Genomic DNA, 21046 nt, shown 5'->3' with positions numbered 1-21046 from the left:
TGTCATCAGTGCCGGAAGGGAAAGGGGTGTGCCCTCATTTTATACACTAGGATAGAAGCAAACCCCATTCTCTCCTAGCACTGATGAAGTCCATCCATCTTAAAATGGCCAGGATTGAAGAACACTCTCCTAGAGAATACGCAACCTAAGGACCTGAATTGTTTTTAACCTTGATGGAGACTGTCCTCACCACCCCGCAACAATGGGGTCAAGTCTGATGCATCCACACAACCAGCGTACTCCATGGTGAAACTCCCTCAGAGAGGCAAAAAAAACCCCAAATGGTGGTTAAGCCAAGGACTGCCTATAAAAGGTGTATCGGTGCCACCCAGACCTTGCTAAATCCAGTTTAGGGACAGGTAGTCCTCAACTTACAAGTTTTGCTTAGTGACCTTTGGACTGATCTAGAAATGTGCTCTAACAGAATAACCGTGTCGGGAGGGACCTCAGAGGTCATCTAGACCAGGGCTTTTCAACCTTTTCACCCATTGTACCACTTTTAGGATATGGCAACATCCGAGGACCACCAGTTGCCTAGCAAGGTGTCAAAAACTTGACCAAAAAAAAAAGGAAAAAAGTGATAAAGTACAGGTAGTCCTCATCTTACAACAGTTTGCTTAATGACTGTTCGAAGTTACAATGGCACTGAAAAAAGTGCCCCCCAAGCCACAGCCAAGCAAGACACCTGCCTGCCCACCCGGTGGCACTCTTCCTCCTGTCTGAGGTTTTCATTGTTGTGAGCATTTCTGTTGAGGATTGGCAGTGGGGGTGGGGTGGGGGGGTGTTTGGTTTTTATTCCCCCCGTCTGCTGGGTGGTTGCAGCAGGTTTTGGTCACTTCCCATGACCCTGGGACACTGTGACCGTCATAAATATGAATCAGTTGCCAAGCATCTGAATGTAAATCACAAGACCTTGGAGATGCTGCAACATTCCAGCTGATCGGTGCTTCTTCTGAGCTCAGCAGAAGCACCAGGATCAGCGCCGAGCTCCAGCTGGAGCCTGGCGCTTCCACTGAGCCCTGACAGCCCCGATCAGCTGGAAAGCAGAAATGATCCTGGCGCTTCCGCTGAGCCCTGACAGCCCTGCAGCTCCAGCCGTCTCTTGCTCAGGCTTGTGCGGTGCTGCCACCGGTTCAGCTCATTCCCCTCCCCTGCTACCACTTTTCTAGGATGGTCGCGTACCACCTGCCAGATGCCAATGTACCACAGGTGGTACCGTACCACTGGTTGAAAAGCCTTGTTCTAGTCCGACTGCCTGCTCAAGCAGGAAACCCCATATACCATTTCAGTCCAATCTCTTCTTAAAAACCTCCAGTGTTGGAGCACCCACAACTTCTGGAGGCAAGTTGTTCCACTGATGAATTGTTCTCACAATTGAGGTTGCTTCTCTCTAGAGATGCTTTACCAGGTGGTTACTCCAATCCACTGGTTAGTAATATAATTAGTCCCGTTTTCGGGACGCCTGACCCATCAATCAATCAGATTAACTCGCCCTCATACAACACGTTTTTGCGGTGTTGTGGCCTCAAGGACTGAAGCCAACCCTGTCTTTGCAGGCTTTGTCGAACGTAGACCCTGATGTGTACATAGACATTGTACATTGACCATACAAGAATTCCGAGCAACTGGGATTTTGACCGTTTTGTCTTCTGGACCAAGTTGACTTCGTTTACTTAGCTTATCACCTGCCTGGCTTCCCTCTCAGGTTTCACATTGTACCTTTGAAGTTGAGGACCAAACGTTTTGAAAATTGGAGTGGAAGAGTCATATTACTTCATGAGTCCATCAATGAAATCATAGATTATCACCTTTGGAACACAGACAGATGACCTGCTTGAAAAATAGCCTTTCTAATCCAGTTTCAACTGACTGTTTCCTCCTAACCATTGACACAATCTAAGCCAGAAATTAAACCAGGATCTGTTTTCAGTGGGATAGGAATACAAGTCAACCTAAGGTTGGCCCATAACCCACAATCTTGCTTCTCCCTTCCTACTGTTCTCTCAGCCAAATCTGAATAGGGACTTTTGGGAGGGGGCATAGCATAGGACTTGGGGTCTTCTTTCATCCAAACCCTTCTCCTTAGCCCAGGGGTAGGCAACCTTGGCCCTTTCATGGTTCCTGGATTTCAATTCCCAGAATTCCTGAGCCAGCCATGCTGAGGGGAAAGGGAGGTTTCCAAACTGAGCCCTGCTGGCTCAGGAATTCTGGGAGTTGAAGTCCACCCATCTCCGAGTGGCCAAGGTTGAGAAATACAGGCCTAGGCCAGGGGTAGGCCACCTTGGCTTTTATGACTCGTGGACTTCAACTCCCAGAATTCCTGAGCCAGCCATGCTGAGGGGAAAGGGAGAGGTTTCCAAGCTGAGCCATGCTGGCTCAGGAATTCTGGGAGTTAAAGTCTGCCAGTCATAAAAGAGGCAAAGTTGCCTACCCCTGCCTTAGCCCAAAGGTGCTTTTTCCCCCAAAAGCAACTGGACTTGTTTTTTCCTTGAAGACATTTCGCTTCTCATCCCAAGAAGCTTCTTCCGTTCTGACGGAAGACGTCAGGTCAGTCAGAAACTCGGCCAGAACGGAAGAAGCTTCTTGGGATGAGAAGCGAGAAGTCTTCAAGGAAAAACCAAAAACCAAAAAAAGCCCAGTGGCCTTTGGAAAAAGCACCTTTGGGGGGGGGGGACAACCGTGCCCTGGATGACCTCCTTCAGCCCCTCAACTGCCACCGAGGGTCCCCGAAAATCAAAACGAGGGGAAAGCCCAGACGGGAAGCATTTGTAGATGGGTTTTATTGAAACCAGATATTCTGAACTTTGCAGAGGAAGGCGACTCCTCTGTTGAGGTTGCTTCGTTTTCCATTTGTAAAAGATCCTTTTTTTTGCCCCCCCTCCCCTCCCATAACTTATAAACATGATTTACACACAGTCTCTGGTGGCAGGAGGGAAGGGCAGTGCAGATATTCCCCCACAAATTCTGTATGACCCCGGAGTGATAGCAAGCAAGGCAGCTCTCTCTGTGTGTGTCTCTCTCGCTCTGATGAAGCTTTTTCATGCACAGGACAGGCGGCTTCCATTGAAGAGGGGTGTCTGCATTGGGGGGAGCCAGGGGGGGAGATCAGAGAAACACTGTTTTCGTACATCCAGCCAATGCAGAGAGAGCTTCCCGCCCAACTTGAGGGCAGAGGCGGCAAGGAGGGGAAGGGCGGGTGCAACTGGAGGCCCCCGAAACGGGCCCGAGAAAACCACGATTGCCGTTGTGCCTTTTGGGCAAACCCAAACCAAACGAAAAAAAAATAAAAATAAAAATAAATCTCCCCAATAAACAAAGACGAGGGTAGCTCCTGCGTTACGAGAAGAGAGGCTTTTTCCCCGCCCCCCCTAAAGGCAGGTCCTATGGATTTTTTTCTCTTTGGAAAACCGTCAAAGTTGGCTCTCTCCTTCCCGGATGGAGGGAAAAATGGAAGGAAATGGGGGGCAAAGGGGGGGGTGATGGGTGGGAGAGTGGGGGGGGGGCAAGCTCCCTCAATTCCAGACCTCTGGCAGCCCCAATCTCTGGAAAAAGGAAGCCTTTCCCCGTTCCCAAGGCTAGAGTGCCCCCTGGTGGCAGGAGGCAGCGAAGCAGTGCCCCGTGGATCTCGTGAACCGTATTTTGGGCCAAAGGTCTGGCGTCCCCAACCTACAGGTCCACCACCAGCTGCTCCTTGTGGCTGGGAGGCAGAAGGCCCCCTTCCTGCTCTCCACCCCCAGACGACCCCTGGGTCACCGAGGGCCAGACAAGGAGGAAAACGGGGCCATGAACTGCACTGAAGGTGGTGAGGAGAAGGAGGTGGAGGAGGAGGAGAAGGAAGGAGGAGAGGGGAAGCTTAACCGATGGTGAGGCCGAAGCCGCACTGGAATTTGTTCTTGCGGTGATTGAGGAAGGCGCCCATGGCGAGCGTCAGGGGCAACGGGATCAGCTTCTTTTCCAAGGCGGCCCCCACGATCCAGTTGCTGTCAATGGAGCCTGGGGAGGGAGGGGAATCAGAGTCAAAAAATGCGGGGAGACGGCCCCTCGCAAAAGGAATAAATAAATAATTACAGAAATAATTGCAATAAGTGTATAATTATATAATAATAAAGGCAGGAGATAGGGAGACTAGATTAGATAGGCAGACAGAGGGATAAATACATAAATTGATAAATGGATAGATGGATGGATGAATAGGTAGATAGGCAGGCTGACAGAGATAGATGGATAAGACAGAAAAACAGAGAGAGAGATAGATAGATAGACAGATAGATAGATAGACAGACAGACAGATGGATATATAGTCAGGTAAACAGGAGACAGACAGAGATGGATAGACAGAGATAAATGGGTAGATGGATGCATAATTAGATAGGTAGGTAGGTAGACAGAGACAGAGAGATGGATATATAGTCAGGTAAACAGGAGACAGATGGATAGACAGAAAGAGATAAATGGATAGATGGATGCATAATTAGATAGGTAGGTAGGTAGACAGAGACAGACAGACAGAAATAGAGAGACAGACAGACACAGAGATGGGTATATAGTCAGGTAAACAGGAGACAGACAGATGGATAGACAGAAAGAGATAAATGGATAAATGGATGCATAGATAGCTAGATAGATAGGCAGACAGAAAGAAAGAGATAGATAGACGGGTAGGTATATAGATGGATTAGATAGCTAGACAGACAGACATAGATGCATGGATAGATAGATATAGATGGATGGAGGCATAAATGGATAGGCAGATAGATAAGAGACAGACAGAGATGGACAGACAAAAAGAGATAAATCGATTGATCCACTTGTCCAAATTTGAGCACTCCCTATTAGGGCCCAACCCAGCACAGGTAGGCTTCAACCTTACGTCCACAACTGGGAGTAGACTTTCTGTGGGGCTGTTAAATGAGTCGGCTTCTGATTTTACGACCTTTTTTTTAGCCAGGCGTTGTTAAGTCGGTGCCGTTAAGCGAATCGCGCAGCCAGGAAATGAAGGCAGCGCCACCCACCCCGCTGACTCTGCTCTCGTCTGAGCCCAACTTTAAAGGTCGGAACGGGCCAGCCAGGTGACCGTTGGATGCTGCAACTGTTGCAAAGGTGAGCCGGTTGCCAACGCCCAGATTGTGACCGTGTGAACCGCAACAGTCCTAAATGCGAGGACTGGGCCGTCGTAACTTTGAAAGTCACTAAACGAACTGTCGTTAAGTCGAGGACCGCCTGCAGGCATCGTTTTGTTTCGCTTTACTGAAGAAACGACCCCCTTAGCCCACCCCCAAGAAATAAACTCAAGAGCGCCATACCTTTGAAAAGGAGGTTGGCTTTGGGGAGATCCAGCTGGTATCCAAAGGTTGCGCTGGTGTCTTGCATGCGGGTGCTGGCTTCGAATTCCACCCCCACCTGCAACTGGAGAGCCAGACCAGAGAGAAGGCATGAGAGGCAGGCCCCATGGCACCTGGGCCCCACTGCAGCCCTGCCCCACCGTGTCGTCTCCCAAAGGCAACTCACCTGGTCGCTGGCCTTGTGGTAATACGTGGCGTGTGCGCCAGCCTGTCCTATTGTCAGCGTCGCAATCCAGTTTGGTGCTGTGGAGGATGGAAAAGGGAGACGGTCTTCCTTGGGGGACCAAGATCTGCCTTGAGCCCCCATGCAGAACCCTGCCCCAGGCTGAGTGGCATCACCACCACAGGTAGTTCTCGGCTTACGACCACAATAGGGAACCATGCATTTTTTTGTTCATTAGGTGAAGTATTGTGTGATCTTATTGACACATGACGTTTCTATCCTACTTTTGTTCAGAGCTCAGAGTGGGGTACAGATTGCTCCCTGGAACATCAACCCTCTTAGGGAGACTAAGCTGGCCTAGAGTCAATTGGGGAGGGGGGTTCCTTTGGCTAAGAAGGCCTATGCTTACCCCCCCACCCATCTGACCCCTCCTTGCAGAATGGGACAACTCACTGTGGCCAACTCACCAGAACCACTTCGCCGCGGGACATAAAAGTTGAATTAATTTGAGCGGAACCATGGCCGACAATAAAATAAAGTCCATTCAGAAATACAAGTTACAATAATTTTGGCAATAATAAAAATAACTGAAATGGTTAATGCAGAGTTGAATTGAATTCCGTGGCCAGTTGGCAGAGGTACCCAACCTTTTGGGCACCAGGGACCGGTTCCGCGGAGAGGTTTTTCTGTGGACTGGAGGTTGTGTGGTTTGTTGTGTGCTGCCTGCATCTCGTGGATGGGGCTTTGCTTGTTTGTGCAGGGTTGCTGCCATGCTGCGGACAAGTGCTGGTCTATGGCCCAGGGCAGTGGTTCTCAACCTTTTTAATGCCGCGACCCCCAACCGGTCGTAAGTCGAGGACTACTCAACTCGTGCAGCACCGTTTGCAGAATGGGACTTTTGGCGGGCTCAGCAGGGCAGAGACAACCTGGAGAATTCCTATTGGCTTTTGAAAGCCAATAGAATTAGACTCTATTCAAGAGAGTCTATTCTATTGGCTTTCAAAAGCCAATAGAATAAAAGGGAGTAGCACAGCTAAGGAAAAGGGGAAAAAAATGGCTGACTGCGTTGTTTGGCGACCCCCGTGAAATGGTCGTTCGACCCCAAATGGGGTCCCGACCCACAGGTGGAGAACCACTGGCCCACGGGGTTGGGGATCCCTGTCCTAGACTCTCACAGACATTAATCCATCTTCCAAGTTCTACTTTGCCATTAAACCACAAATGTATCCAGGCTTGACTGAACCCCCAAAGTTCCCAAATGGCCGGGTCCCTTCAAACGGGTCCCTTTGTGGGGCTGCCCCAAAGAAGAGGGAGTCAAGCTGTTCTCCAAAGCATCTGAAGGCAGGACAAGAAGCAACGGATGGAAACTAACCAAAGAGAGAAGCAATCTAGAACTAAGGAGAAACTTCCTGACAGTGAGAACAATTCACCAGTGGAACAACCTGCCTCCAGAACCGGCGAGGCTCCAACACTGGAAGTTTTTGAGACCGGACAGCCATTTGTCCGAAATGCTCTAGACTAGGGGTAGGCAACCTTGGCTCTTTTATGACTGGTGGACTTCAACTCCCAGAATTCCTGAGCAAGCATGGAAATCTCTCCCTTTCCCCTCAGCATGGTGTAGGGTTTCCTGCCTGAGCAGGCGGTTGACCTCCAAGGTCCCTTCCAATTTTATTATTATTATGGATCATCGCACAGTCAGCCAGATGTTCAGACTGGATTTGGCATTTTGTCTACCTATCGAGTTCCTTACCCAGGACCTGGGATAGGCAGATGTGGATGTTTGATGATATTATAGATATCGTTGCAGGATGGAAGCAGTTAATAATAATAATAATAATAATAATAATAATAATAAACACCAAAGGATGCTGAGGATTACCTGTGTACTTCCCAGCGAGAGATATGACGGTTCCCTCTTCCCCTGCTCGCCGATGGTACACCAGTTCCCCGCCCAGCGCCAGGCATGGCGTGATGCTCTGCAGATAATGTGCCACTAGGATCCCTGTGGAATGCAGATGGGGGGGGCTGTTTAGCACCGTTTATGTGGAAACCCCCAGCCTCCCCACTGGGCAGCCCTGCCAGGAAAGGCCAGGGATTAAGCCAGAGTCCAGGCTGAACAAAGAGGCTTCTGGAATGACAAGAGGAAGAACCGAGGATGGAGTTTGCTCACCTGAGCCTACTACGATATCGGGGTTCCCTAGCGTGGCGGCCGCGGTGAAATCTGTGCCCCGGTATTCGCCGTCCACTTGCCAGTTCACAAACTTGGCTTGCTGCGTCTGGAAGACAAAGGAGAGGGTAAGCGAGGACTCGTCCGCCTTCGAATATTTGCAGAGAATATTCGTAGCTTTGGGGTTGAGCGGTGGGGTCCTGGCTGCTCTTTGAGCTGAGTGGTTTTCCTGCAGACGTTTCATGACCCAGCTAGGTAACATCATCAGTGCTAGAAGGGAGGAGGAGGAGAACTGTGGGGTCCTTGCTGCTCTCTGAGCTGGGTGGTTTCCTTGCAGATGTTTCATGACCCAGCTAGGTAACATCATCAGTGCTAAAAGGGAGGAGGAGGAGGAGGATGGGAGGAGGACAACTGTGGGGTCCTTGCTGCTCTCTGAGCTGGGTGGTCTTCTTGCAGACGTTTCATGACCCAGCTAGGTAACATCATCAATGCTAGAAGGGAGTGGGTTTGCACAGGAAGAACGGGAGGAGGAGGATGGTGGGGTCCTTGGTGCTCTCTGAGCTTGGCGGTTTTCTTGCAGACCTTTCATGACCCAACTAGGGAACATCATCAGTGCTAGAAGGGAGGGGGGTTTGCAAAGAGGAGGAGAACTGTGGGCTCCTTAATACTCTCTGAGCTTGGTATTTTCTTGCAGACCTTTCATGACCCAACTAGGTAACATCATCAGTGCTAGAAGGGAGGGGGGTTTGTGGAGTGGAGGAAGACGATGATGTGACCACGACAACGGGATCCTTGACGTTTTCTGAACTTGGTTGTTTTCTTGCAGATGTTTCTTGGCCAAACTAAGTTGTAGCATCAGTGCTAGAGGGGAGTGGGGTTTTTAAAGGAAGAGGACAAGGCGGAGGAGGATGTTGGGGTCCCTGGCGCTCTCTGAGCTTCGCTGCTTTCTTGCAGACGTTTCATGACCCAACTAGGTAACATTATAATTTCTAGAAGGGAGAGGAAGTTTGGTAGTTCTTCGATTGGGGTATTGTTTACGGCGTGACTGTCGGTCTTTTGTAAACAACATTTACATACCATTCAAAAGAAACCATCAAAAAAAAGCCCCAAAGGAAGCAAAAAGACCACAACACCTCCTGGCCAGCAATCAACACCCAGATAAGCAGAGATTAATACCAAGGTTAATACTAAGCCAACCGTCAAGCAGTAAACAATAATCCAATCAAGGAATGACTAACTCAAACAATCAAAGAGTAGACAACGGAGGAACCAAGGAAACACCAAGAAAACTTCCCCCACAGGGCAAACCACTAGTATATAAACAGAGGAAAAACACCATTCCCTCCTAGCACTGATGATGTTAACTAGTTGGGCCATGAAATGTCTGCAAGAAAACAACCAAGCTCAGAGAGCACCAAGGACCCAACAACCCCCCCCTTTCTTCCTCCTTCGCAAGCGCCATTCCCTTCTAGTACTGATGATGTTAGCTAGCTGGGTAATGAAACGTCTGCAAGAAAACCACCAAACTCAGAGAACACCAAGGACCCCAGTCTTCCTCCTCCCCCTCCTCCCTTCTAGCACTTATGATGTTAGCTAGCTGGGTAATGAAACGTCTGCAAGAAAACAACCCAGCTCAGAGAGCACCAAGAGGCTCACATTTTAATACTTGTTTTTAAGCTTGTTGCAACTGGGGATCTAGCAAAGGGGGTCCCCTGTACCAAAAGGTGGCACCCCATTGTTAAGGAAGGAGAATCCACCTGACAGAAGCATATAATTCAGCCTGGGCTGAAGCCCTGCCATAAAACTGCTACCCCACCCGTCTCCAATTCAAGAAGCATGCAGAGGAAAAACGTTTGCGGCTTCAGAAAAAAATTCTAACATATTTAGCTCAAACGTGCAAATGAATAAATTTAGTAGGCTTCACAGCTAGCTTTGCATTCAGGGGAATATTCAAAATGGCAAACAGCTAGAGATTTTTTTAAAAGTGCCATCAAAATGCAACCATGTAATCAAAGGCAAAGACAAGGCAAATATCAAGTACTGACACACCAACTCCGGATAAACGTTAAACATCCTTATTTGGAAGACACTCAGAATTGACCAGCAGGGGGCGCCAATTAGATATCTTCCAATAAATATTTAGACACAATTACAAATGTACACTGCTATTCCCAAAAGTGTTTTGGAAATGGAAGGTGGCACCTGTCTACAACTCAAAGCAATACACAATCCACTCCCTGTGACTTAGAAGGGACAGATTCAATGTTAAGTCAGCATATCTGGAAGAAACAACTGTGGCTAAATTTTACAGGGAATGAAGTGGAATAGAATAGTGGAATGGAATGGAATGGAATAGAATAATGGATTGAAGAATAGAATAGAATAGAATAGGAATAGGAATAGAACAGAACAGAATAGAAAATAGAATAGAAAATAGAATACAAAACAGAATAGAATATAGAATAGAATAGTGGGTTGAAGAATAGAATATAATGGATTGAAGAATAGAATAGAATAGAATAGAATAGAATAGAATAGAATAGAATAATGGAATGGAAGAATAGAATAGAATAAGAATAGGATGGAATGGAATGGAATAGAATAATGGAATGGAGGAATAGAATAGAATAGAATAGAAAAGAAAAGAAAATAGAATAGAAAACAGAATAGAATATAGAATAGAATAGAATAATGAATTGAAGAATAGAATATAATGGATTGAAGAATAGAATAGAAAATAGAATAGAATAATGGAATGGAGTAGAAGAATAGAATAGAATTAGAATTAGAATAGAATAGTTGGAAGGGACCTTGGAGGTCTTCTAGTCTAACCCCCTGCTCAGGCAGGAGAACATATTCCATTTCAGACAAATGGGTATCCAGTCTCTTCTTTAAAAAGTCCAATGTTGGAGCATTCACAACTTCTGGAGACAGGTTGTTCCACTGGTTAATTGTTCTAACTGTCAGGGGAGGGGGGGGGAACTGGTGTCAGCCTCAAAGACACATACCTGAAAAGCCACCTTTGACCGAATTTTATTTGTGAGCTGGTGGATAATCTGTGCATTAAGGCTGCCGCTGTTGTCCATGTCACCGACCAGCACTGGGAAGGCCTGAGAGAAAGAAGCAGCGTATTTGAACAGTAGAATTAGAAAGGACCTCAGCAGTCTTCTAGTCCTCAAGGTCCCCATCTTATATTGATATTTTTTTGTAATCCGAAAGCATCTGTAGATAGTTCTCAACTTGCAACCAACTGTTTGACGTTACAATAGCACGGAAAAAAAAGGGACTCACAACCAACACAAGCATTCCCACAGTCGCGGGACCAAAATTCAGGCGGCTGGCAAATGGCGTGTCTTGTCACATGATCGCCGTTTGGGAGCTTCCCAGCCTGCCCGCCACAAGCAAGCAAAGTCCATGGGGGAAGCTGGTTTCGCTTAAAAACCATGCGATTCGCTGAACGACCGGCTCGCTTAGCAATGAAAGGTCTGATCCCAACTGTGGCTGCAAGTCAAGGACAACCTGTGCCTCAAAAGCACATGAGTTACGCATTTGTTTTATAATTTCATTAAGTAATAATATATTGGGAAATGATCACCTCCGTGACCTATGAAGCCTCTTCCAGGCTGTCTCTGTATTTTACCATTTGTACTTTACCTGCGTGCTCTTTTATGTAAAAAGGATCTGTGGAAGATTGCCATACAATCTGATACTGCCTCTAAAGCAGCGGTTCTCAACCTGTGGGTCGGGACCCCATTTGGGGTCAAACGACCATTTCACGGGGGTCGCCAAACAATGCAGTCTGCCATTTTTTCCCCCTTTTCCTTAGCTGTGTTACTCCCTTTTATTCTATTGGCTTTTGAAAGCCAATAGAATAGACTCTCTTGAATAGAGTCTAATTCTATTGGCTTTCAAAAGCCAATAGGAATTGTCCAGGCTGTCTCTGCCCTGCTGAGCACGCCAAAAGTCCCATTCTGCAAACGGTGCTGCACCAGTTGAGTAGTCCTTGACTTACGACCGGTTGAGTAGTCCTCGACTTACGACTGGTTGGGGGTCGCGGCATTAAAAAGGTTGAGAACCACTGCTCTAAAGTTTCACAGACTGTCAGAAGGGAACTCAGAGGTCATCTAGCTCAACCAGATACTCAGTGCAGGGTCTGCTAAGGCTGTTTGTTGTTTGGCTAATGACCCACCTAGCCCCCTAGCAGTATTTCTCAACCATGACCACTTTAAGAGGTGTGGACTTTAACTCCCAGAATTCCCCAGCCAGTTGAAGTCTACCCCTCTTAAAGTGTCCATGGTTGAGAAACAGTGTTCTAAAACCACAAATGAACAGCTCACACTGGAAAAAAAGAGAGATCTTAGCACAAGGGGAAACAGACATCCAACTAAGATACTATTCAAGAGGTATCTAAGCAGCATAAGTCCCATCCTGATTACAGTAGTGACCAAAATTGTGGAAACCTTTTGGGAAAAGTGTACAGCAGAAATGCCACCTTTGGTTAAGTTTCCACCCATTTTACTTCTAATTTCTTTATAACTGTAGCCTTGTTCACTTAATAATACTATTTTACATCGCTTTCTGGGCAACCAGTCAACTCTTTGCACCATGACTTTAATTTTATTACGTTTTACAAGCTCACTCAATGAAAGAACATCAAAAAACCTAACCAACTTGATAGCCATCCCATAACGCACTGACAAATGTCTTGCTCTCAGCTTCAATACAGGACATCAATAACTGAATCCTACCGTGATCTGATTGGCTCATGGCCAAAACAAGATGACACCCGATTGGCTCTCTAAACACTCATGCTTATTGGCTACAATCAGATAAAGGAAAGCTACCTGATCTCAACCTAAGCAAGTTGTGCTTCCTTTTTCTGGTTATTTGACTATAACTTTTCATAGAATACAGTACAGATAATTGAACAAACTTTGTTGCATTACGTTCTTGATTAAATTATCTTTCCATTGATATATACCTTTATGGTACTACTCCAAAAAAAAAGTGGTGTTATTAGCCATCCAGCCTCAAAAATACACTTTTTCCCAAAAGGTTTCCACAATTTTGGCCACTGCTGTAGGTACTGTATAAACCTACCTCTGTGGGGCTTAGCTGCTTTGTCCCGACATACGTAGCCCCAAAGTGGTAATTGGAATCGCCGACTGTGCTGAGCGCCACTGTATGGTTGACCTGAAGAAAGAAACAGGGCGAATCTTCAGGTCAGAAAAGGACATCTAGAAGCAGGTGTCCAGGCAGACATGCACTAGCCAAGGCGAGAAAGAAACACCACCAGGTGATCACACAGCAAGATCCTTGAAAACTAAGCGTGCTTGTGAACTAAGCTAAGGCACCCAAAAGGAGCAGCATAGAAGACCCTGGAGAAACATACTGGAAAAATGAGACTCGCTCCATCAGCGTCACCACAGAGACGTAGCAGTGTCTACATCAGAGCTGGCCCATTCCTTTGTGACTTGTATCCCCAAAAAAGCGGTGAAGTGTAAAATAAGTTAAAATAGGGGGGGGGGGGAGAGACAGGGAGTGTCTGCCATCTGAGACTGAATAGACCCTCACCTCTATTTTGAACTCACTGGTGACGTGGGAATACTTACTTCAGAGTAAGCCACCCTAAACTCACTGGTTTTCCAGTAAAACGTGCACAGGAGCCCACCTGCACGTTATTCCCCGTTGTGCAGTGAAAAAGTGGAACCCTGAAAGCAGAAACGGGCAATGCATGGCCCTCCAGAGGTGGACTACAAAGCCTATCATCCCCCTCCCCTGCTCGTGCTGGCTATAGAGCTGATAAGAGGTAAAAATAATATACCAGCTGGCGCTGAATGAATGAATATACCAACCGGCGGTTAATATATTAACCTTTATTTGCCTCGCTCTGTTTTTGTTCTTTTGAATTTTGCTGGCCGTTCATGGAATAAAAGTTACTGATTAATGAACTGAAGGCCAAAAGCCTGGATGGAAGGGAAGTACTGAGGAGGAAGCAGGGAATTTTGATGACAATTAAGAATGCGGCATTTTTGTTGGGATTGTCGATTGCCGGCAGACAATTGTCAAGGAAAGCAAGCCATTAAAAAAGCCGAATGAATATAATGGAAATAATTTAGTCTTTCCTCCAAGCATGGGATCCACGCCCCTCCAGATCTTTGCAACATCTGCCAAGCCATTGGATTGCTGGGCGGCAGAACTGAGCATCTGGAGGGCTACAGCTGGCCCACTCTAGAGCTGACTTGCCAAGCCAGCGAAGCGGCCCAGTCACTCTTACCTGAAAATGGTTGCTGAGACCTTTGTTTACTGTTAATTTCACCCCCTCCATTTGGATCGGAAACAATTCTGCAACGGAAAGGAATGAAGAGGGAGACTGCTGTCAGTGGTGTCTCCTGCTGAGCCCCTTTCCTTCCACAAAACCAGGTATTGGTTAAAACCAGAGAAAAGGAGGATTAGTGGAAACTGGAGAATTGATGAATTGCCTACACCAGGGGTAGGCTACCTTGGCTCTTTTATGACTGGTGGACTTCAACTCCCAGAATTCCTGAGCCAGCATGGCTCAGCTTGGAAACCTCTCCCTTTCCCCTCAGCGTGGCTGGCTCAGGAATTCTGGGAGTTGAAGTCCATGAGTCATAAAAGAGCCAAGGTGGCCTACCCCTGCCCAAATGCCTGAATTTTGATCACGTGACCGTGAGGAAAAAGCATTTAAATATTTAAACCAGGGGTCTTCAAACTTGGCTCTTTTATGACTCGTGGACTTCAACTCCCAGAATTCCCGAGTCAGCATGGGGAAAACTGGCCCCTTCATGACTTGTGGACTTCAACTCCCAGAATTCCTGAGCCAGCGTGGAAACCTCTCCCTTTGCCCTCAGCACGGCTGGCTCAGGAATTCTGGGAGTTGAAGTCCTCGAGTCATAAAAGAGCCAAGGTTGCCTTCCCCTGCCCTACACTATATAGAGATAGTCCTCAACTTACAACAACAACTGGAACCAGAATTTCTGTTCCTAAGGCAGGCAGGAGTCTGGGAGTTGGAGTCCACCCCTCTTAAGTTGGCTGAGATTCCAGCTGAAAATCTGGAACCTTTCAACACTCTGTTCTTAAATTCTATTAACAATCAAGCAGGGTCCAGTAGTCCTCGGAGTATCCGTTTCCTCACCTGGGTGACCTCAAAAGACTGTGGTTTTCTTCTCCAGCTTTGTAAGAAGTGTTAAGAACTTCACAAAGCAGATCAACCTTCTGCTCTTCAGATGTGTGGACATCAACTCCCCTACTTCTTAATCACGGTTGCCACTGCCGAGAACTCTGGGAGTAGAGATCCATACATCTGGATGAAGTAAGCGAGGTTGTGGCTGATACAGTCGGTCTACGGAGATTCTCAGTCCTCCAGATCACGATTGTCCCAACTGGAGACAACTGGACTTTCTTATTTTTCTGGCTTCTCATCCAAGAAGCTTCTTCAGCTCTGACTGGATGGTGGGGAACGGAAGGATTTATATTCCTTGCAGACAGCTAGATATTTGCATACTTCAAAGCAGTGGTGGCGAATCTATGGCACGGGTGCCAGAGGCGGCACTCGGAGCCCTCTCTGTGGGCACACATGCCATCGCCCCAGCCCTGCCTCCCCCCTCAGCCCCTTTCTCATCAGCAGCCCCCCCCAGAGGAGAGTCACCCCCGGGTGCCGCCCGGGCAGAGCAGCGCAGCCAAACACATGACAGCTGGGCAGTTGATGCTGTGGGGTGCAGGAGGAGGGCGTGGCCACCATGGCGCTGCAGGGCCACCTGGGTGATCTGCGGCAAGCCGTGGATGGCCCCTGAGAGCGGGCAGGGTGAGGGTGGAGCAGGGCGGGGGTGGGAGGGTGAAGCGGGGGCAGGCTGGGGGCGGGGCAGTTTTTGGGCACTCAGTCTCTAAAAGGTTCACCATCACTGCTTTAAAGAGTTGTTGAGGCCACCTGGAGGTGTGTGTGTGTGTCCTCAGGTGTGTCACCTGAGTAGTGCAAATGGGTGTGAAGGCTTCTGAAAGGACTGTGTTATAGACTGGAGATAAATGGTGTCGGATCCCTCCCCCTTTCTTGAAAGAGGGCTGTTCAACTTTGACACAAACAGCCTCTTTGACCCTCTGTCCTCTCTGTCCAAAATGGGAACTTTGCTGTCTTCCAAAGAGTGACCTTGAGGACACAGACAAACCTCCAAGTGGCCTCAACGACTCTCTAAAAGGATGCAAATGACCAGCTGTCTGCAAGGAATATAAAATCCTTCCATTCCTCACTATCCAGTCAGAGCTGAAGAAGCTTCTTGGATGAGAAATAAAATGTCTTCAAAGAAAAATAAGAAAGTCCAGTTGCCTCCTGAAGAAAAAAGCACCTTTGGGACGTTGATGCAGCGGTCGCACTGCACGAGGCAGGAATGCAACTTACCTTTGCATTTACGATGACATTCCTCAAAAGTGCCAGGGTTAGGAAGCTGGTCGCATTTTTCTTCTGCGCTGCGATCTTGCACAGGGGGGGGCAGTCCGGTGACAGGAGGCATGGAGAAACCCGGTGGCACCGCTACTAAGCCTGGCACTGTCGGAGGGGGTACCGGAGAGCTGGCAGCCAGGACGTTGCCCATGGTGCAAACTAGACAGCAGGAAAAGAGCTGCTTATTACACGGCAGAGGGTTCAAGCCTTCAGAAGTGCCACTTCGCGCCTTCCACAACAATGGGAGGGTCTCAAACGGCAGTCCTTTTTCGGCTCAAACGCTTCGTGCAAAACAACGGAGCACAGACTGGCTGGCGAACAGAAAGCATTTCAAGACCGTCCCTTCCTTCACTCTTGCGTGCAAAGCAAATTGCAACGCTCCTGTCTTTCTACTAAGACAGGGCTTTTCAACCTTTTCACCCATTGTACCACTTTTAGGATACGGCAACATCCGAGGACCACCAGTCACCTAGCAAGGTGTCAAAAACTTGATGATCAAACAAAAAAAAAAAAAGGAAAAAAGTGATAAAGTACAGGTAGTCCTCGACTTACAACAGTTCGCTTAGTGACTGTTTGAAGTTACAATGGCACTGAAAAAAGTGCCCCCCGAGCCACAGCCGAGCAAGACACCTGCCTGCCCGCCCGGCAGCGCTCTTCCTCCTGTCCGAGGTTTTCATTGTTGTGACCATTTCTGTTGAGGATTGGCAGTGGGGGTGGGGTGGGGGGTGTTTGGTTTTTATTCCCCCCCGTCTGCTGGGTGGTTGCAGCAGGTTTTGGCCACTTCACATGACCCTGGGACACTGTGACCGTCATAAATATGAATCAGTTGCCAAGCATCTGAATGTAAATCACAAGACCATGGAGATGCTGCAACAATCCAGCTGATCGGCGCTTCTTCTGGGCTCAGCAGGAGCGCCAGGATCAGTGCTGCTTTCCAGCTGATTGGTGCTTCTTCAGGGCTCAGCAGAAGCACCAGGATCAGCACTGAGCTCCAGCTGGAGCCTGGCGCTGATCCTGGCGCTTCCACTGAGCCCTGACAGCCCAGAAATGCCGATCAGCTGGAAAGCGGCACTGATCGTGGTGCTTCCGCTGAGCCCTGACAGCCCTGCAGCTCCAACCATCTCTCGCTCAGCCTTGTGCGGTGCTGCCATCAGTTCAGCTCATTCCCCCCCCCCACTACCACTTTTCTAGGATGATCGTATACCACCTGCCAGGTGCCAATGTACCAAGGGTGGTACCCGTACCACTGGTTGAAAAGTCCTGGACTAAGAGACAGGATGCTGCACTATTCCCAATTTTGCATCAACCCAGCAAAAAAAAAAAAAAAAGGGGGGGGGGTTGCTTCTACTGAACATTCAGAAGAAACGGGGCTGCCAATTCAGACAGGGCTGTCAGTCACCTAACTTATCTTCTTATGAGTTTGAGATCCTTCATGCCAGGGAGGCTGCTTGTTCTTTCAACTTTGTTTCTGTGGGTAGGAGAGAAGCAACCTGGAATTAAAGAATTAATGTCCTAACCGTTAGGACAATTAAGCAGTGGAAGGGCGTTGCCTTCAGAAGTGGTGGGTGCTTCATCACTGGAGGTTTTTAAGACAAGACTGGACAGACATCCGTCTGAAATAATATAGGGATTGGACTAGATGACCTCCAAGGTCCCTTCCAACTCTGCTATTCTGTAAATTACGATTAGGCTCCCAGTTTGGGTCTTGCCCTTTATTGCAGTTCGGCTGCTAGTCAGTAATTTGCAGCTTTTTCACAGAGTCCAAGCACTTTGATTAATTGATATCACTCTGCACGCACATGCACGCACGCATGCGCGCGCACACACACACATTTACCCAGAAATAAAGATGAAGGAACAAACAGCATCTCTGGCATGAAGGATCACAAACTCAAAACAGGATAGGTTAGTTGCTCCATCACTGGAGGTTTTTAAGAAGAGATTGAACAAGCACCTGTCTGAAAGGGTCTAGGGCAGTGGTTCTCAACCATTTTAATGCCGCGACACCAACCGGTCATAAGTCGAGGACTACTCAACCGGTCGTAAGTCGAGGACTACTCAACTGGTGCAGCACCGTTTGCAGAATGGGACTTTTGGCGGGCTCAGCAGGGCAGAGACAGCCTGGACAATTCCTATTGGCTTTTGAAAGCCAATAGAATTAGACTCTATTCAAGAGAGTCTATTCTATTGGCTTTCAAAAGCCAATAGAATAAAAGGGAGTAGCACAGCTAAGGAAAAGGGGGGGGGGGAAATGGTGGACTGCGTTGTTTGGCGACCCCCGTGAAATGGTCGTTCGACCCCAAATGGGGTCCCGACCCACAGGTTGAGAACCACTGGTTTAGAGTGTCCTGCCTGAGCAGGGGGCTGGACTAGAAGACCTCCAAGGTCCCTTCCAGCTCTATTCTGGCTGAAATGGTCTAGGGCAGTGGTGGCGAACCTATAGCACGTGTGCCAGAGGTGGCACTCAGAGCCTTCTCTGTTGGCACACTCGCCACCCTCACCAGCAGCGGGTGCATCGGGCCACCACTGTCGCCCGGAGCAGGAGCCCCACCCAGCACAAAGGAGGCGAAGTGGCTGACTAGCAAGCTGGAGTAGAGGTGCCTGCATGATACTCACTAGCCCTGCCCCATTCTTGCGTGGTGCAGCGCCTTGCAGCACGGTGGCCCATTTTTGCATCCCCGGTTTTTGCGTGCCAGAGGCGGCGCTCAGAGGTGACTCCTTGCCCCCCCCCATGAAGGCACCACAATGCTGATGTGACTCTGGCACTTTGCGATAAATAAGTGGGTTTTGGGTTGCGGTTTGGGCACTTGGTCTCTAAAAGGTTCGCCATCACTGGTTAGTCTCCTGCTTGAGCAGGGGGCTGGACTAGAAGACCTCCGAGGTCCCTTCCAGCTCTATCCTGATTGACTGAAATGGTCTAGGGTCTGCTGACTGAGCAGGGGGCTGGACTAGAAGACCTCCGAGGTCCCCTCCAGCTCTATCCTGATTGACTGAAATGGTCTAGGGTCTGCTGACTGAGCAGGGGGCTGGACTAGAAGACCTCCGAGGTCCCCTCCAGCTCTATCCTGATTGACTGAAATGGTCTAGGCGGGTCTGCTGACTGAGCAGGGGGCTGGACTAGAAGACCTCCGAGGTCCCCTCCAGCTCTCTCCTGATTGACTGAAATGGTCTAGGGTGTCCTGTCTGAGCAGGGGGCTGGACTAGAAGACCTCCGAGGTCCCTTCCAGCTCTTATCCTGATTGACTGAAATGGTCTAGGGTGTCCTGTCTGAGCAGGGGGCTGGACTAGAAGACCTCCGAGGTCCCCTCCAGCTCTATCCTGATTGACTGAAATGGTCTAGGGTGTCCTGTCTGAGCAGGGGGCTGGACTAGAAGACCTCCGAGGTCCCCCCCCCAGCTCTATTCTGATTGACGATCCCTCCTTTGCTTTGCATGCATATTGGGGGCTTCTGCCCCGGAGACCAACTCCTTGTGGGCCTCATCCTCGCCCTGGGCCGAAGAAAGGGTCTATATTCTATTCTATTCCTTCAAAAGCTTTTTAAAAAAGCAGATTTCCTGCTCCGCTCCCACGGATTGCGCAAAGGGCGGCGGGGAAGAGCAGCCTCCGCCTGGGCGAGCGAAGGGCTCCACGGACCAGGCGGAGGGAGGCGATGCCCAGGCTCGGTGGGCCAAAAGGAGAAGAGCGGATTTCCCGGCCGGATTCTGCGCAGAGGCCGCCAGTTGCTGACCCCCGGCTGCGGGGCGGGCTCAAGCAGGAGGAACCAAGGCTTTCCCGCCCGGCTCGGTCGGCTCCTCCCTGCTGCCCGAGGCGCTTCCTGCTCCCTTCCCGGCCCCGGGGCTCATTTTGGCTTCCTCCGCCCGCCGCTCCGCCCGGTCCTGCGGGCTCCTCGGCCCCCCGCCCGACCGTCCCCGGTCCTCCGCCCTCCCCCGTCCAGGCCGGGCCCTCCCCGCAGGCTCGCCCGCCCGGGCCTCCCTCCCTCCCTCCCTCCCGGTGCTTCCCCACTCACGCGGCGGCGGCGGGAGCAGCGGCAACGAGGGCTGGAGCCGGGAGACACCCGAACACGCTTGCTCTCAGGCGCCGCCCCTCTGGCGCCGCCATTGGCCCGGGAGGCTCCCAGCCCCGCCCCTGCCCAGCCTGGAATCGACGCTACTGGCTGGCCTCCCGTCCAGCCGCGCCCCTTTCCCGGGACCATGCAGCCCTCATGGAGGTTAGGCCTCTCCGATGTCCCACCGTTTCCTTTCCCCCGACGCGGGCTTCCTATTGGCTGCCTGTTGGGGCGTCACGCGCCGCGAGGCTGTCTCGATTGGGCAGGTGGTGGAATAAATCTGGTTCCGCTCCGAGGATTGGTCGCGCCGTTTTCTTCCTGGAGGCCCCTGGGCTGCGTTTTCATTGGTCGCTTCACACACGGAGGGGAATTTGGGGCGCCATTCGGAGCTTCGCCTCGGAAAGAGGGCGGGGCTGAAGAAACAAGGTCAGCGGTGAAGAGCGGGCGCAAGGTCAGGTGGCTATCCCGAGATGCAGCGCGGCCAACACTGAGTTTCTGGTCTAGAGGCGCCCGCGGAAACCATAGAGAGGTGGGTTGATCACCCTTCCGGCCCCGCCCCCAACGGTTTCCATGGAAACCCAATTAGACTGTTTCTAGGCTCCTCCAGGGAGTCCTTTGGAGGAGTATCCAGGCTAAATATGCTTTTCTTTAGGGAATAATTTCTCTCCCGTCAATTTGATTGCAGCAGCTCTCAGATTTGCAACCACACGTGCAGCATGGGACTTTCACGGGGTCCTTCCACGCTATTTTCACTGCACCCCAGAAAATGATGGTTTCTAAGCCCCCCCCCTTTGGGAGAGGGGAAAATCTTATCTAGTGCACCCTATCCTGGGGGTAAAGCCATCACTCTCAAGCCATCCTCATGCTGGTCTTC

The 21046-nt window shown here is 49.6% G+C and overlaps 1 protein-coding gene across 1 annotated transcript; it reads right to left on the bottom strand.

Annotated features, from left to right (window-relative positions):
- Positions 1–2763: 2763 nt before the first annotated feature.
- Positions 2764–20290, bottom strand: TOMM40 (translocase of outer mitochondrial membrane 40). Its single transcript, XM_039352231.1, has 10 exons — positions 20134–20290; positions 16086–16286; positions 13950–14017; positions 12773–12865; positions 10681–10782; positions 7676–7781; positions 7385–7507; positions 5509–5585; positions 5304–5406; positions 2764–3993 (listed from the first exon to the last, which is right to left on the bottom strand). Exons 2-10 carry the CDS (start codon positions 16276–16278, stop codon positions 3854–3856), a joined length of 1005 nt encoding a protein of 334 aa, XP_039208165.1. The 5' UTR covers positions 16279–16286; positions 20134–20290; the 3' UTR covers positions 2764–3853.
- Positions 20291–21046: the final 756 nt, after the last annotated feature.

This window comes from Crotalus tigris, unplaced genomic scaffold (genome assembly GCF_016545835.1).
Source record: "Crotalus tigris isolate CLP2741 ecotype Arizona unplaced genomic scaffold, ASM1654583v1 scf7180000018413.2111637, whole genome shotgun sequence".
NCBI classification, from domain to species: domain Eukaryota; kingdom Metazoa; phylum Chordata; class Lepidosauria; order Squamata; family Viperidae; genus Crotalus; species Crotalus tigris.
This window is presented reverse-complemented; position numbering and strand designations above follow the sequence as displayed.